General features: G+C 43.5%; 1 protein-coding gene across 32 annotated transcripts in view; it reads left to right on the top strand.

The window, feature by feature from the left end:
* The window catches only part of ASPH (aspartate beta-hydroxylase), a 190,704-nt gene that overhangs the window by 113,389 nt on the left and 61,224 nt on the right, over positions 1-16,091 (top strand). For all 32 annotated transcript variants that reach the window (XM_065585626.1, XM_024109617.3, XM_024109616.3 and 29 more), the window contains one exon: positions 60-98. In XM_065585626.1, coding sequence (XP_065441698.1) covers positions 60-98 — 39 coding nt within the window. The remainder of the gene's footprint in view (positions 1-59; positions 99-16,091) is intronic.

Here is a 16,091-nt window from a genome sequence, read left to right as displayed (position 1 = left end):
GTTTGTTTTGTACTGTTCTTCACTAAAATGCTTATGCTATTTTATTTTTAATCTTCCAGGAAAAAGTAAAGAAACTGAACAGGAACAAAAAGATAAAGGTAAATGTCTATTCTCTTAAGCAGTAACAAAATTGTATTACAATGAAGTCCAAAGTTATACCTTCTAGAAAGTGTGATTTTTTTTTTTTTCATTAAATAATTTGGAGTTAAACAAGCATAAAGTGTGTTTGCTTTTGCAAGTTAATGTACGGGTAATCTTAAAGGAGCTGAGAGCTGTGTTCTATGTGATGAAGTCTCATCAATTTGTTCTCATGCGCATGATACCGAGATGGAATTAGCTAATCACTTGACGCACACTAGCAGAGTAGCATGTGGGGAGCTTCTTCTGCTTTAGCCCATGCCACGTTTGTTACATGGATAAGCAAACTATCAGGCACAATTAAAATTGCTGTGTTCTTATAACATGGTTGAGCAAGCCCCTTTGTCCTCCTGGGAGTACATTATGTATTCTGTATATGGCATGTATTTTCCAGAAGTAGTATTTTAGAAGAGTTTCAGAGAGTTTTGAAAATAAGGATTGGGGCAGGAGCAATCTTTGTTCTGTGTTTGTACAGTGCCTAGCACAACAGGGTCCTGGTCCATGATTGGGGTTCCTGGGTGCTACCATAATATGCATAATTTATTGTTGTTTTGACTACAGATTTTTGAGGAAAAATTAAAAAACTAAATTAAAACGTTACCTAAAATAGCATTTCCATATCTAAATATGTAGGGCAGTAGAAGCAAATTCTTTGTGCCATAGAAAGCAAGGAATTTCCTCCTTCCATTTCCAAACTCCCATTTCTATCCCTTAAAGGTCATGACATTGTCCCTTAAATTTGTATCTGGTCTGGGATTGAATATCTCTCATCTTGAGCCTCAGACCAGTGAAACTGTGGGTAGCAAAAGTTCCACATTTAAGTTGTAAAGAAGGAAATATTTTGGTGATAGACTGACTTAGTTATTTGAAGCTGTGCACAAATTTGGACTATTAGAATTGGTCCTAAGCAGATGAATTACTAGACAGAGTGGAAGTGAAGCTGGCAAAGGTATATGCTAATAAAAGCTTTTATCATATGGGTCACCACCACACATACAGTATATACCTATCAATAAATCTAAAATCCTTGTACAGTAACTCTAGATATTTGTGCAGCAACATAGAACACAGTTAAAGCATGGCTGCATTGGTTAGTACAATAAACATCTAGTATGAACTAAATGATGTACTAAGTTCATGAACTTCATACTTAACATCATATGCTTGCATTCAATCCAGAAAAGTGGAGTGTATTGTTTGGAAAAAATTGGTGTGTGCATTAAATGGACACCAGATGGCACTAAAAACAGCTCTCATTCTACTTCAGTGTTTGCCTGAAAACAGTACGCACATGAGTCACATTATAATAAGAAGATATCTGCTACTTTACCACCAAGGTTCCTCCATATGTGGCTGCATCCCCTGTGGTCCGAGTGTGCACACTGAGTAGTACTGACTACTCTGGGGAGCTCCTTCACTAGGAGGTATTGGGGACTTCAGGGCTTCCCCTCCCCTTTCTTTTCTTCCTCTGTGGAACCATACTTTTTATGTTTTCTAGCTTCTGAGTCCTTAGCCATGCAACTTAAATGTTCTTTTAGAATAGTGGGTGTTGGATGGAATTTCTAGGACTTTTCCCTCCTAACTTTTTTAAAAAAGCATTTAGTTATAAAATGTTAGCAAAATAAGCATAAAATATTTATTTTTAATAAATCACTTGGTTTACTTGAAAATTAAACTAGGAGATTGGAAAAATAAGTGCTAGGATGTAAACAGTTGCAGGGGCTAGGCTCAGCAGGAAGTATGTTACTCTAATAAGCTTAAATACATGACAATTTATTAAAAATGTTCTAGGTAAATTTTAATTAAACCATTTCAACTGTAGAATGAAATAACAAGAAATAGCATCGGGTGCTAGACAAGTGGGTCCTAGAAATAATATAAGCGAGGTGTAACTTGCGGGTATGCAAGATAAATCAGGCTCCTGAAAGGGGAACAGTAGTCTGGAAAGGTTGAGAGCCACTGGGTTATAGTATATCTGCACATACTGTTTCCAGATGGGTAAACTACGTATCATTGAATGTTACAAGTTAACAGCAGTTCCTGTGCCTACTGTTGTGAGGTCTCTTTCCAATAAGGCAGTGGCATCATCATCATCATCATCGTTGTTTGCTTCTATTAAATGTGTTCCTGTCAGGGAAATCTGGAAGGGCTGCTACTTGGAAGTCACTCTATAAATTTACCAAACATTATGCTTTGGATTTGGCTGCAAGAACAGATGCTGGGTTTGGTAGAGCGGTGCTTCAATCGTTATTTGAGACTCTGTTCTCTCCTCCTGAGTTTTTTCTGCACTGCTTGCCAGGCTACTCATAGGTGGGCATATGCAGAGCCACTCAAAGAAGAACGAAGGTTACTTACTTGTAACTGGAGTTCAAGATGACTTTGCATATTCACACTTCCCTCCCACCTGTCCCTTTGAGAAAAAGTTCTATTTTGGTTTCTGCGGGTCAGAAGGAACTGAGGCTGTAGAAGGCGCAACACTCCTTTTATATAGCCTTGCCTTCAGAATGTTCGGCGACAATGAGGGGAGAGGTAGGAGGGGATGCACATTCACTCTGACAGGCACTGTTTGGAGCAGGTTCTACAGGTGGGTTGTACTAGCCAGTGCATTATCTGTAAGTATGAATATTCAGAGTCACCTTGAACTCTGGTTACAAGTAACTTATCTTCATTGGTGCAGCAGTGTCATTTAACAGAAAAAAAATATTAGGTACCACTGGATGCTCTATCCATGTATTTTACAAGCACCAGAGGATGCAGCCCCTCTTAGGAGCTGTACAGCTTTTACCCCACAAAAGATGAAGCAAAGCTTTTCCCCACAGCTGAACTGACTTAAGGCTGCTGCTTAGGGACGTGCCTCCCTGGATGCAAACAGTAGCTCAGCCCTCGGAATTAAAAATGTCTCTAGACAAATCCCCCTTCCTTTTGGGGCATCCAGACACTAATGACTATGTTAGGGGGCTTTCCCTTTACCCTCTCCCCGGTTCTTGTCACGCAGACAGAAAGTAGAAGTCCGAAGTGCAGGCAATGTGATGTTTATTGGGGTTAGTTTCCAGCAAACATGTGTCCCATTACTCTGATGCTGCAGAGCCATTTCCCAGTGTCCTGTCCCTGTCCCCCCACCACCTCAGCAGGCTTAATTATACCTGAAATTCACGCCCACAGTCCCACCCCTTACAACTTATGGTCATGTTCCATTTTGGGGGAGGAGGGGGACGTGGGTCTGAGGTCTTTGTCCCATCTCTTTTGTACCCCATGGGAGGGGTAAGGTGAGATTGTGCTACGATCAGGGACAGGCATTTCTTTGGTCTTTAGTGTTTTATACCTTCCTCCCTAACTCCCTTTGCCCCTCTCTACTGGTTGCTTGATCTTGCCTTGAGATAGGGGTTGAGACAATCTTAACATGTGCGCTCTAGTAACACTTTAACTGCTCTTATCTGTTCCCATTGTACTAACAAACCCATCTGGCTAGGGAAAAGCAACACCATGTCTTTGTCCTTTGTTTACACGTATCAGTAAGAATGTATGTGTATCAACAAATCAAACAGGCAAGCAAAACTCAAAATACTATCTCATGCAAAAACACAGGCCTGAATCCTACCCTGGCACTAGCACTCCTAACAGACTGCGCCCTTTTTCCTACAGCTGTTAACAGTTAACTCACGATCACCCATTTCTTCTCCTTCTGGACATACAGTACCCTTTGATGATCTGGACCATAGCACTATCTGGGTCTTCCCCTTCCCTTGCACAGACCCCTTATTTTTAACGGCTGTCCAGTTGCTGCTTTGTCTTGGAACTTCATCGTAGTCCCATGAGTCAGAGTGACACTGGCCCTTTAAGAAGGAGCAAGCAGGACCAGTGCACCTGTGCCTCGTCAGCTGATCCCAATTAGATTTAAAAGAGGCAAGTGAGCTTAGAAAGGGAGAGAGATGGGGTGAGTCAGACTAGGCAGCTGCAGGAAGCAGCAGCAGGACTGCCAGAGTGTTACAAACTGGGATGTAAGCGGTCAGACATGGTTGGATCCAGAGCCAGGAGTCCAGGCAGGACTGGGGCAGGGCAGAAGAGGAAAGTTTGTAACTGAGGCAGAATCAGGACTGTGAACAAAATAGGCATAGGAGCGATTGCAGCTGAGGACATAAAGCTTTGAGCAGCCGGAGATTAGCTGTTGCTGTTATACTTGAGAACAGACGTGCTGACTTCCTTGGCCAATCAGGTAGAGTCAATCAGGCAGCCCTGCTGCGGCCCAGCTGTGCTCATAGGCTGCCTGGAGAGTGTGCAGGTGCAGATGCAAGTCCTCATTCATCACACAGATTCCCCTGGGAAAGAAGGCAGTGAGAGCCTGATAGGAATGTGGGGAAAACCCCTGGGATGAGCTGAAGAACTGTGTGTGTGTGTGTGTGTGTGTGTGTGTGTGTGTGTGTTTACATTTGGGACAATAAAACTACCTAAAAGAGCCTGAATGTGGCATTTGTTTTTGGGGGGGCATTGGCCTGGGGAGAAGGCCTGTCTCATTATACCATGGTTTTAGACCCATGGTTCCCAGTTCTGACCTGGCTCCTTTACCAAATTGTTCAGGTTCCCCAGCTCTCAGCCTGTGGGGCTGAGAAATGGCATCAGGACATCCCTTCTAACCAGGAAACCTGCGGCCATCCTCCCACCTTTAATTGCACACCCCTGGGCTTATTTCCTTGGCTACTCCGTATTTGCCTATTCTTGTAGGGTCTAACTTCTTATAATTAGAGTCCATCCACCCAAAGCTAAAACTTTTAGCAGGGCCCATTCCCCCCAAAGCCAAAACAGCCTGCTCCCTGGGATATCACTTTGTCTCCCCAATCCTTCATTCAGACTTAATAGCGCAGGCCCCACTAGTTTGTGGCATAGTGTCTTTGACAGCCCCTCTCTCCCTGGCCAGCCTTGCAATCTTGGTTCATATAGGGGCAAAGCCATCCTACGTGCCCCAGTTCTTAAGAGTCAAAACATACCATTGGTCAAGCACTGTGATGCCTTCTCTTTTGGTGTCCACAATAACTGACTCTTTCGCAACATGGTGCCTCCTCAACAGGCCTTTCCTACTGATTGGACATTCCCAAAAACTGGAGCTGGCATTCCCAAAGCTCTGGCTGCACCTCCATATGCTCTTCAGCATATTCATAAATGATCTCAAAAATGGGGTGAACAGTGAAGTGGCAAAATTTGCAGACAATTTACTCTAGACAGTTAACTACAAAACTTGACCACAAAATTACAAAGATCTCACAAAACTGGGTGACTGAGAGACAAAATTGCAGGTGACAATCAGTGTTAATAAGTGCAAAGTAATGCACATTGGAAAACATAATCCCAACTATCCAGACAAAATGATGGGGTTCAAATTAGCTGTTACCACTCAAGAAAGGGATATCTCCCTGAAAACATCTCCTCAGTGTGTAGCAGCAGTCAAAAAAACTAAGAGAATGTGAGAAGCCATTAGGAAAGATATAGATAATAAGAAAAATATCACAAGGCCACTTTCAATCCACTGTACATCTACACCTTGAATACCGCATACAGTTCTGGTTGCCTCATCTCGAAAAGGATACATTAGAATTGGAAAAGGTGCAGAGAAGGACAACACAAATGATAGGGTATGCAAGAGCTTCCATATGAGGAGAGGCTAAAAACATGGGGACTGTTCAGCTTAGAGAAGAGGAGACTAAAGGGGGATGTGATAGAGATCTATAAAATCATGAATGGTGTGGAGAAAGTAAATAATGAAGTGTATTTACCTCTTCACATAACACAAGAATCAGAGGTTGCCAATAAAATTAATAGGCGGCAGATATAAACCAAACAAGTATTTCTTCATATAACACACAGTCAGTGTGTGAAACTCATTGCTAGGAGATGTTGTGAAGGCCAAAAGGATAACTGGGTTCAAAAAATAATTAGATAAGTTAATGAAGGATAGCTCCATCAATGGCTGTTACTCTGGATGGTTAGGGATGCAGCCCCATGCTCCAGGTGTCCTTAAACCTCCAATTGCCAGAAGCTGGCAGTGGACAACAGGATGGATCACTTGAAATTGCCCTGTTCTGTTCATTCCCTCTGAAATATCTGGCACCAGCCACTATTAGAGAAGGTACTGGGCTGGCTGGGCCATTAGTCTGACTCAGTATGGCCGTTCTTATGTTCTGATGGTTAACATCTCCCAGCTGAGAAATATCTCTGCACTGTTGTTTGGTCATCCCTCCTTAATGGGAGGGCGTTTCAGAATCCCCCTTCTCATACCAGTTGTCTCAGCATGTGCCTGCCCTGTAGCGGCGCGTCCTGGCCTAGTGTGGCATTGCAGGCACTCCCTCCCTTCTTTCAGGGTCCCTTAACCAGGGCCGGCTCCAGGCACCAGCTTCTCAAGGTGATTCGGCAGGTCCAGGTATTCGGCAGCAATTCGGCGGACGGTCCCTCACTCTGCCTGGGAGTGAAGGACCTCCCGCCGAATTGCCGCCGCAGATCGCGATCGCGGCTTTTTGTTTTGTTTTGTTTTGGCTGCTTGGGGCGGCCAAAACCCTGGAGCCGGCCCTGCCCTTAACAACTCCATACCCGAAAAGGGTGTAAGACAAAATTTCCCTACTGAAGTTCTACTTTATTAAATACAAATAAACTTGAAATAAAGTCTTTACCCTTGGGCTCAGGGGTTGCACAGCCCTCCTCCCTCGGGGTTGTGGTTCTCAGTCCTGACCTCTCTGGCCTGCAATCTCCACCACTGGGCTCAGGGTTTGTACAGCTCTACTCCCTGGGGCCTGTGTTTCTCTGGGAGCTCCTTTCCCTTCAAAGAGCCTCTCTGAGCACCTCACTGCAACTGAGCCCTGATGGCCTTTTATGAGGCTCAGGTGCTCCTTATTCAATTAACCATTAATTAGCTTATCATGAGTTGCCTGGGCCAGTATTCCTCTTAAAGGGGCCAGCAACCCTGTGATGTGGTTTAATGGTTCTAATTTTTGTCCTCCACCTTTGTATTTTATTAACGTTTAAAGCATCTCCCTTCCTCTTACACTGGTCTTAGTGACCATTCTCTGGGATGTTTTGGCTTCATTTCAGGTGTCATTCTGAATCCCGCTTAGTTTGCTTTTAAAGATGCATAGTTCATATAATTCTAATTAACATTAATTTTATTCTATCAATTACAAATAATGAACATATTAATATATTGCCCCTTGTAAAAATACTGCAGTATCTTCCTTCAAGGCACCCAACACTGCAGTAACACTATGCTAAGCCTTTGTGTTTATGACCATTACTAGAAGACTAGTGTATTATTATGGAAGTCAATATGGAAATCTATTTCTGGACGAAGGATGTATAATCATTTCCTGTGAGTGAAGCCAAAACTCATTAAGAGGCCTGGGATGATGAGCAAAGGGGATATACTGAAAAATACCATTATGGTCAGTAATTGTTCCCTATGATGAGCATCGGCATATAAATGTACAAAAACCAGTTTCAGCAGAAACCCCGAAGAACACTTTATGCTGCAGAGAAAATCACATATGGAATCGCCGCTGCTAAAGATTTATTATAGTCATTAAATTCAACAGCTTTATTAGTTTCTAAAATACCTAAGCATTTATTGTCTGATTATATCTCTAGATAAGTTAATTATAGTACATTTCTGACTGTTACACTAGTATAATTTAGAAAGATCTTTAATTATTGCAGTTCAAGTGCTTTTAAATAGTCCTACCATAGTTGCTGTCAAATGCACATTTGTTTTGCAATCTTCTAATCTTTCCTTTATGGAAACCTACAGAATTAGCTGATCATTTAGGCCACCTGTAACTCACCAAGTGAATATTTAGCCCACCAAACCACAGGGCTATGACAGGAGTTTTCCATCATCATCAAATACCCATTCTTCTGCTACCCATTGGGAGGCAGAGCAATTTCAACAGCTAATTTGTATAATGATGCAGACATAAGTTGAGGGAGAAGAAAAACAATATTTCCTGAGCAAGTTTTGAATTTCAAATAGAGAGTAGTTAGCTAGTTTAGATACAATACACAGTGGTTACTCTTGCTATTCTTTCAGTTTAGCCTTTGTATCTTTGAAAATAGGACTGTAGTGTTCAGTATTAGTACAATAGTAAAATTAGGCTTAGTACAATGTTCAGTTACAAAACCAAATGGGAAGCTTTTAAGGATGACTGCTGTAAATATCTTTTTATAATTTCTTTCTCTCTCGAGAAAGTTAAAAGTGCCTATCCACAGATTAATAGCAGGAGGACATTCCAGAGACCCAGGTCCTTCCAGAAAATGTCTTGCCAGTCACAAACTGGATCTAGCATCAGTGCCTCCACTGATCACAACTGTGGCAATGTATCACAGGAAGAGACTTATAAAACCACAAGGAGCAGCCTATATCTCATTGTAGGCAGACCTGACGATTAAAAACACAATGAATACTTTCAAACACCAATAGAAAATCCAGCACTAGCAGCCCCACAAAATCTAACAAATAACTAAAGGAACTGTCCAAAAGTAAATAAATTAAGTGTCATGTGTACACCTTTCCTATACAATACCACACTAGCAGCATTTTCCTCCTCAATTACTCTCTCAAAATAATGAGCCAGTCAGTGTACCGTGAAGATAAATAGATCAGGAGAAACACCGCAAAGGCAAGAATCCCTCATGGAGAATGCTTTTGTACATGGAAGGGCTGCTTTCTCTGTTATTCTCTGGCCCTGCCAACTGTAGCAACACAACTTCCCCTTTATCAGAATGGGATAGTCACACCAAATGTTTCTTGTGCCTCTCTTCATGTGCCATGGAGGTCCCTCCAACTCCTCTCTCCTGTGTGTTTAACTTATTGCACTCATCTGGCATCCTCATTCATGTTTCTCATTTAATGCAGGAAAAGCACCTTTCATGCGTTTTCAAGCATGTGGATCTGCTAAAAGTCCTTCAGGACACAGACTAAGGCCTGGTCTATACTATGGGGGGAGGGGGAATTGATCTAAGTTACGCAACTTCAGCTACATGAATAACGTAGCTGAAGTCAATGTACTTAAATCGACTTACCTTGGTGTCTTCACCGTGGTGAGTCGACTGCTGCCGCTCCCCCATTGACTCCGCCTGTGCCTCTCGCCGAGCTGGAGTACAGGAGTCGATGGGAGAACGCTCGGGGATCGATTTATCGTGTCTAGACTAGACGCGATAAATCGACCCCCGCTGGATCGATCGCTGCCCGGCGGGTAGTGTAGACATACCCTTAAGCTTTATTTGTTACTCAGTGACCTTAAAAGATCAAGACGACCACTAGGTTACTTGTGGTGGAGTTTCTGTTCAACAGACAGATAAGCCTCCCCCCATATAGGATCTGAGAACATTTCGCTTGAGCAATATCAGCAACTGGGGTAGAGTGGTCTGAATACATGTTTAAACAGCAGTCAGTCAAAGCACAGTAGCAGGGTCCAAGTGGACAATTAGTGCATGGCGTGCTGTAGATCACTGTAAATGTAAATCATTGTAGATTTCGATTCCAGCTTGCTGTGCGTGGTTTATTTAGACATGCCCTAGGGACAGGGAATATTACCTCTATACAGCATTAGTCAGACTATTATTGTGTCCAGTTCTAGTATCCCCTCTTCAAAAAGGATGTGGACAAATTGGACAGAGTTCAGAAAAGCACTTCAGTAATGACTCAAGGTCTGGAAAACTTGGCATTCAGTGAGAGATGAAAGAAGCTCAATTTAGTTAATTTATCCAAGAGAAAGTTAAGGTGGCTTGGTCACATGTGACAAGTAATTACAAAGGAAGAACTTACCGATGTCTCTTCAATCTAGCAAAAAAAAAGTATAATGAGGTACAAAGGCTGGAAGCTGAAGCTAAACAAATTCAGATTAAAAATAAAGTGCACATTTTTAACAGTGAGGGTAAATAACCATTAGAACAACTTGCCTAGGGATGTGGTGGATTCTTCCTGGGTAATCAGAAGTTATGGGCCTGATGTAGAAATTAAGTATCAGAGGGGTAGCCGTGTTAGTCTGGATCTGTAAAAGCAGCAAAGAGTCCTGTGGCACCTTGTAGACTAACAGACGTATTGGAGCATGGGCTTTCGTGGGTGAATAGAAATTAGTGATTGAAACTCTTTGACCTGTGTTATGTAGAAGATCAGACTAGATCAGGAGTCGGCAACCTCTGGCACGCAGCTCGCCAGGGTAAGCACCCTGGTGGGCCAGGCCAGTTTGTTTACCTGCCGCGTCAGGGTTCGGCCGATCACGGCTCCCACTGGCCACGGTTCGCCATCCCAGGCCAATGGGGGCTGTGGGAAGCGGCGCAAGCAAGGGATGTGCTGGCCGCAGCTTCCCACTGCCCCCATTGGCCTGGGACGGTGAACCATGGCCAGTGGGAGCCACGATCGGCCGAACCTGCCAACGTGGCAGGTAAACAAACTGGCCCAGCCCGGCCCGCCAGAGTGCTTACCCTGGCAAGCCGCGTGCCAGAGGTTGCTGACCCCTGGACTAGATAATCATAATGACCTATTCTGTCCTTCAGATCTGTGAATCTATGAAAGCTTAACTTGTTTGGAACTGGTGAGGTATCTTTCAGTAGAACTGTGTTTCAGTATTTGGTTTAGGTGCACAGTTGCCATTTGTTCATAATGGAATAATGTTTTTGTTCAAGAATGAGGAAGAGGAAAGACCAGTAATTTGTTTTGCTATTATCTTTCTTTTCCTATTGCGTCTTCCTTTCCTTTTTTCCCTTCCCTATTTTAGAGGTATGGTATTGGCTTTGGTAGGTTAGTATGTTATGGTGCCTTTAGCTGATGTTCATTACTTAAAAGAGGTTCTTGCCTGTATATTTATACCTGTCCCTGGAAATTTCCACCACATGCATCTGATGAAGTGGGTATTCCCCTATGAAAGCTTATGCTCCAATACGTCTGTTAGTCTATAAGGTGCCACAGGACTCTTAGTCACTTTTTACAGATCCAGACTTACATGGCTACCCGTCTGATACTTAAAAGAGATTGAGGTTTGTAAATAAGGTTGTCAGGTATTATCTTTGATTTCTACACTTCTCTTAAATTTGACTTGAAATCTAGAAAGGATCACTGACCTATTGTTCTTATAAAACTTATTCATTTTATCTGTGTCCATGAACTTTGACTGTTATATTTTTATCATGGTCTTTTCAGGCAGTCTTTGGAATGAACTAAGGCATAAGCTACAGCAGGATATGTATTGTTTGCCATTAATTGCATTCCACAGGTTTGAGGAATGAAGCCAAAGGCAGATTGTCTTTTATCCCTGAGTAGTCTGACAAGAGCACAGCAATGCTCACCTTACAGTGTGATTATACCAGGGGTAAGCAACCTATGGCGGCACACGAGCTGATTTTCAGTGGCACTTACACTGCCCAGGTTCTGGCCATCGGTCTGGGGGCTCTACATTTTAACTTAATTTTAAACGAAGCTTCTTAAACATTTTAAAAACCTTATTTACTTTACATACAACAATAGTTTAGTTATATATTACAGACTTGTAGAAAGAGATCTTCTAAAGACATTCAAATGTATTACTGGCACGCGAAACCTTAAATTAGAGTGAATAAATGAAGACTCGGCACACCACTTCTGAAAGGTTACCGACCCCTGGATTATACAATGGAACTGAGCTGTTAAGGGGAAATAAAACATTTAAAATGATTGTCTAGTCTGTATTCTGACTAGACATATGATATAATTTCACAGGCCATTCATCAGAAATCTCCCTGCTACTAACTTACATTAGTCTGTCAAAATGTTCACATTTATAATAATAATAAAAAGCACAGTGTTGTGAACTGCATCTTCCAAGTTGATCTCATTGTTTATTGTGTAGGTAGTTAACAGTTTCAGTTTAACTTGAAAACTTTAATGAAACCAGCTACCAGGAATGGTCATTGTGGTTGTTTTCTCTGTTCTGTACAACCATTCATTTTTTAGTTTTTTTTAGTTTTTTTTTGTTTTCCTTTTTTCTTCTGTGAATACACCCAAGCAAACAAAAACAACAACTACTAAACTTTTATAAGTAAAATAGTGATGCTCTGTCCAAAATCACGTAATTGGGACAGTAAAAGCCTCTTGAAAGGACAACAGCTAAAGATCTCCTCTCTTTTGGGCACAAGGGAGGGGAAGGTAGACTGGACCAGATAAACAGTCCTTGGCTCTTGGCTGGGTGTGTGAGCACAGGCCCTGCCCTCACTGGTGCAATGAGGTGATCAGGGTGGATAGCTACCTCCTTGCCTTAGTGGCCCATTGGCAGATCTGAAGTGTGTGGTAGAAACTGATTGGCTCTCCCTATCTTTCAGAGGTCATAAAGGGGTCCTCCTGGGCTTGATGCTTATTTGGTGTCCAGAAGCTCTCCCTCCCTCCTTTATCTGGTTTATCTGATGCACGTTATCACTGGGTTTCCAGTTAGGCTGTGAGCAGAGCTAGTCCTCTCTTGGCTCAAGGAAAGGTTTTTTCCTTCACCGGAGAACCAGCGAAGTGGAGTACGGATTTTGTTTGCCTTCCTCACAGCAGTTGGGAGGCCTGATGTGGGGGTTAAGTCTTATTGTTTGCATATTACTCACAACTTTGGTTGTACCTGTTTTTTTCCCCATGGCTAGTGGGGTCAGTTCATGTCATATGGGATGGCAGGGGGGAGTTAATGAAGCAGTGAAGGGGAGGCCTCAAGGTGGTAGTTGTTGGGGGTTGCCTTGTCTGGACAGATCGGAACCTGCACTTGACTGCTAGTGCTAGGTAGTTTGAGGCTAGTTCTTTTATTTTGGATTTGGTTTATAAAGCTACAGCCTCCACTTCTGTCCATGTTGTTGTTCGTATGGAAGCAGTGAGACACAGACACCATAATATGGCTAAATAAAGAGGCCACAACATTATCCAAAACTTCCCTAACTGGGAAAACTACCCCAGACTGTCCGATAGGCTTGTTTCAGTGTGGTTCTCAATGGGCACAAATGGTCTGATTGTTTTATAATCCAGAGGGTGGGTATGAAGGCCATGCCCCCTCTCCACCCTGAGGCCTGCCAACGTATCCTGACCAGAAGTCAGACCCCCAACCAGTCCTCTCCTCCACACCAGATATAGGGGAGATGAGGGGACCTACAAGCTTTATGAGATATAGAGGCATAGCCCTTCCCTATGCCTTGTGCTCAGGAGCAATGTCCAAACAGATTCCGGGTGTACAGAAAACTCATAACACCATTTCTAATTCACCAACTGCTTTGGAACCCGCCAAAGTTGTGACCATCGTAATTTAACCCCCCAAGACCAGACTTCCAGGATGGAAGATGAAAAAAACAGTTGTTTTCCAGTTTCCAATATGGGGAAAAAATCCTTTCCAGACCCCAAAACTGGAGCTTGGCCTACTCCCCAGCTTCACCAGGGATCTAGGAACTAGGCTAAGGGTGGGGCAGAAACAAGGAGCCCACAAACTCTACCAACCCCTCCAATACCCTACCACTAGCAAATAAGAACCAAGTGCCCAGCCCCCAACACCACCCCAACCACCTAATGGCAGCAGCAGTAGGCAGGACAAGGCCCAGATTCTGGGCTCTAAATGCAGCATGCGACATCCCCTTTCCCTCCCCTTCCAATCACTATATTATGAACATAAGGAAGGAAGGGGGAAGAAGCATCCCCCCTATATTGTATGAAAAATCAGGGGGGAGGAGAAGGGAGAGGGGGCACATACTCCCAATTGAGATCTCTTCGTCATGGCCCTAAAAGGTATCTGAACTACTCCTGGTCCATTAAAGCCACACCCTGGTCAGCCAAGTGAGCATTGTGCACATCTGTGTCAGAGTAAAACTACAGTATTGCAAAATTCTGTGCCCAAAATTTAAAAGGAGAAGAACAGTGGGAAAATATTTCTATAACATATATGAACAAGTGTAAAATAAAATACTTTCAAGTCAGTTAATTTTAACTGTAACTATTCTCGGATAGTTGTTAATGATGTTCTTCTGATGTCCTCTCTTGGGAGCAAAAATGTATACGGGCACTTTTAAGTCAAGTGCTAAAATAATGTATGCCATAAGGACAAAATATACCTCTGACCCTGCCAGCAGTAGGAGATCTTGGGGGACAACTACTGCACTGGTGGGGTGCAAAATAAACTTTATTAAGGAAATGCAAAAAACAGGGAAAATTCAATAGTGGGGGTTCGGTTTTTGTTAAGGTAGACAATTGGGGAGGGGTTTCTTTTAGTAAATAGGATAGGGGGGTTAAATAGTGGGGTACAATACAGTGGGGTCCAATACAGTTGGTAACCAATTAACACTGAAGTATAAATGTAACAGGTAGCTAACAGTTCCTATGTAAAAGGTGTGTCACAGCAGCATATAACCAACTAATGGTTATGGGTAAAATGTGTTAAATAACCAACAACTCTAGGTAAAAATATGTCACAGTGGTGTAAATGTAAAATGTGAAGTGTGTGTTAGAGAGAAAAAGGGTAACCAATGGGGTTTTATGCTAGACTTCAGTAATACAATTGAGGTTTGGCAGCAACAGGAGCAGGGTGAGCATGTGGGGGAAGGGATTAAAAGAGAGAGAGAGGCAGTGGTAGAGGAATGAGGTTGCGGGATGGGTGAAGAGGAGCACGTGGTGGAGCAGAGACCAAAGGCAGAGGTGCTGCAGAGGGAGATTTAAACTCGGGGACACAGAGAGCAGACAGGCTACAAGTTTAAACAGCAGAGAGACTGCAATGAGTGACTGGGGAGCTCGGGGGGAGACGCGGGCAAGCTCGGGGGGGGGGGGGGGAGGGTTAGGGCAGTGGGAAGACAGACTTAACCACAATTATACAGAACACAGTAAAATCTTATCTATGATCTAACTTAACCAAGACTACACAAATTAGCAAGTAACAGAGCACAATACAAACAATTCTTTAAACCTAACTTAACCACAGCTATGCAAAATGAAATTACAACTTATCTAGACTAAGAACCTGATTCTAATAGGTGCACCTTACACTATGCCACTTCTTTGATCGGGAGGGGGAGCAGTTCCGGAGAGCAGAGTGGTGTGAGCCCCGGGGTGGGGGTATTAACTAGTGCTGGCTGCAGCAGTGGGGTGGCTGGAAGCCGGCAGCCCAGGATACAGTCCAGGAAGGCACAGCCTAGCAGCGGCACAGGCTTATTTCCAGCAGCAAAAGCACGGCGGAGCAAGAAACAGATTACAGAGACAGACCAAGGAACTAGCTTGGGTCTGTCTGCTGGGGAAACAAGGCCAGCAGCTAGGACAGGGGAAGTTTGCAAGGGAAAGTTCTTACCAATCCCCAGGACAGCAGCAAGCACAGAGACAGGAACGGCAGTAGCATCAGAGGATGGAGAGAGGACTCGATTCGCTTACAATAATCAGAAGATCTCCAGGCACAAATTTGTTGTTCGTGGGAGGGGAGTTTAAAAACGGGAGTACGCTCAAAAACAAACGAGAGCGGGGAGAGGGCACCCCAAAGACCCCTAGCTGATCAGTAGCAAAGCAAGGACCTTCTCCAAGGTCTGATCAGAAAATGTCCGGCTTTAAAGGCAAACTCAGGCAGTTTCCCACCAGTACTTTTGATTGGCTCCTCTTGATACAGGGGAGGAGAGAAGGCAGGGAAAGGCTGCAGGTAAGCGTAGGCATGCCTGGGCATGTTCTGAGCCACAGGTATGACTCATATGCTTAATTAGTTGGCCACTTCAGGTCTTGCATTTCTGGGCAGTGCCCCCCACACTGGGCCCGGGTCTGAACAAAGGAACCAAACAAAGAAGCAAGAAGCCCCCTCCCTAGGCAGAGCAATGGCTCCAGTTAGTCTGTACAAGCCATTCCTAGGAATAGGGCTGTGACTTTAGTTAGCACAATGGCCGGGAGGGGCGGACACACAGGACAAACAGAAAGGAGAGGGGACAAAGGAATGCAGCAGGGAGACAGCTAGAACAGACAACCTCTT

Source organism: Chrysemys picta, chromosome 2 (genome assembly GCF_011386835.1).
Source record: "Chrysemys picta bellii isolate R12L10 chromosome 2, ASM1138683v2, whole genome shotgun sequence".
In the NCBI taxonomy this organism is placed as follows: domain Eukaryota; kingdom Metazoa; phylum Chordata; order Testudines; family Emydidae; genus Chrysemys; species Chrysemys picta.
This window is presented reverse-complemented; position numbering and strand designations above follow the sequence as displayed.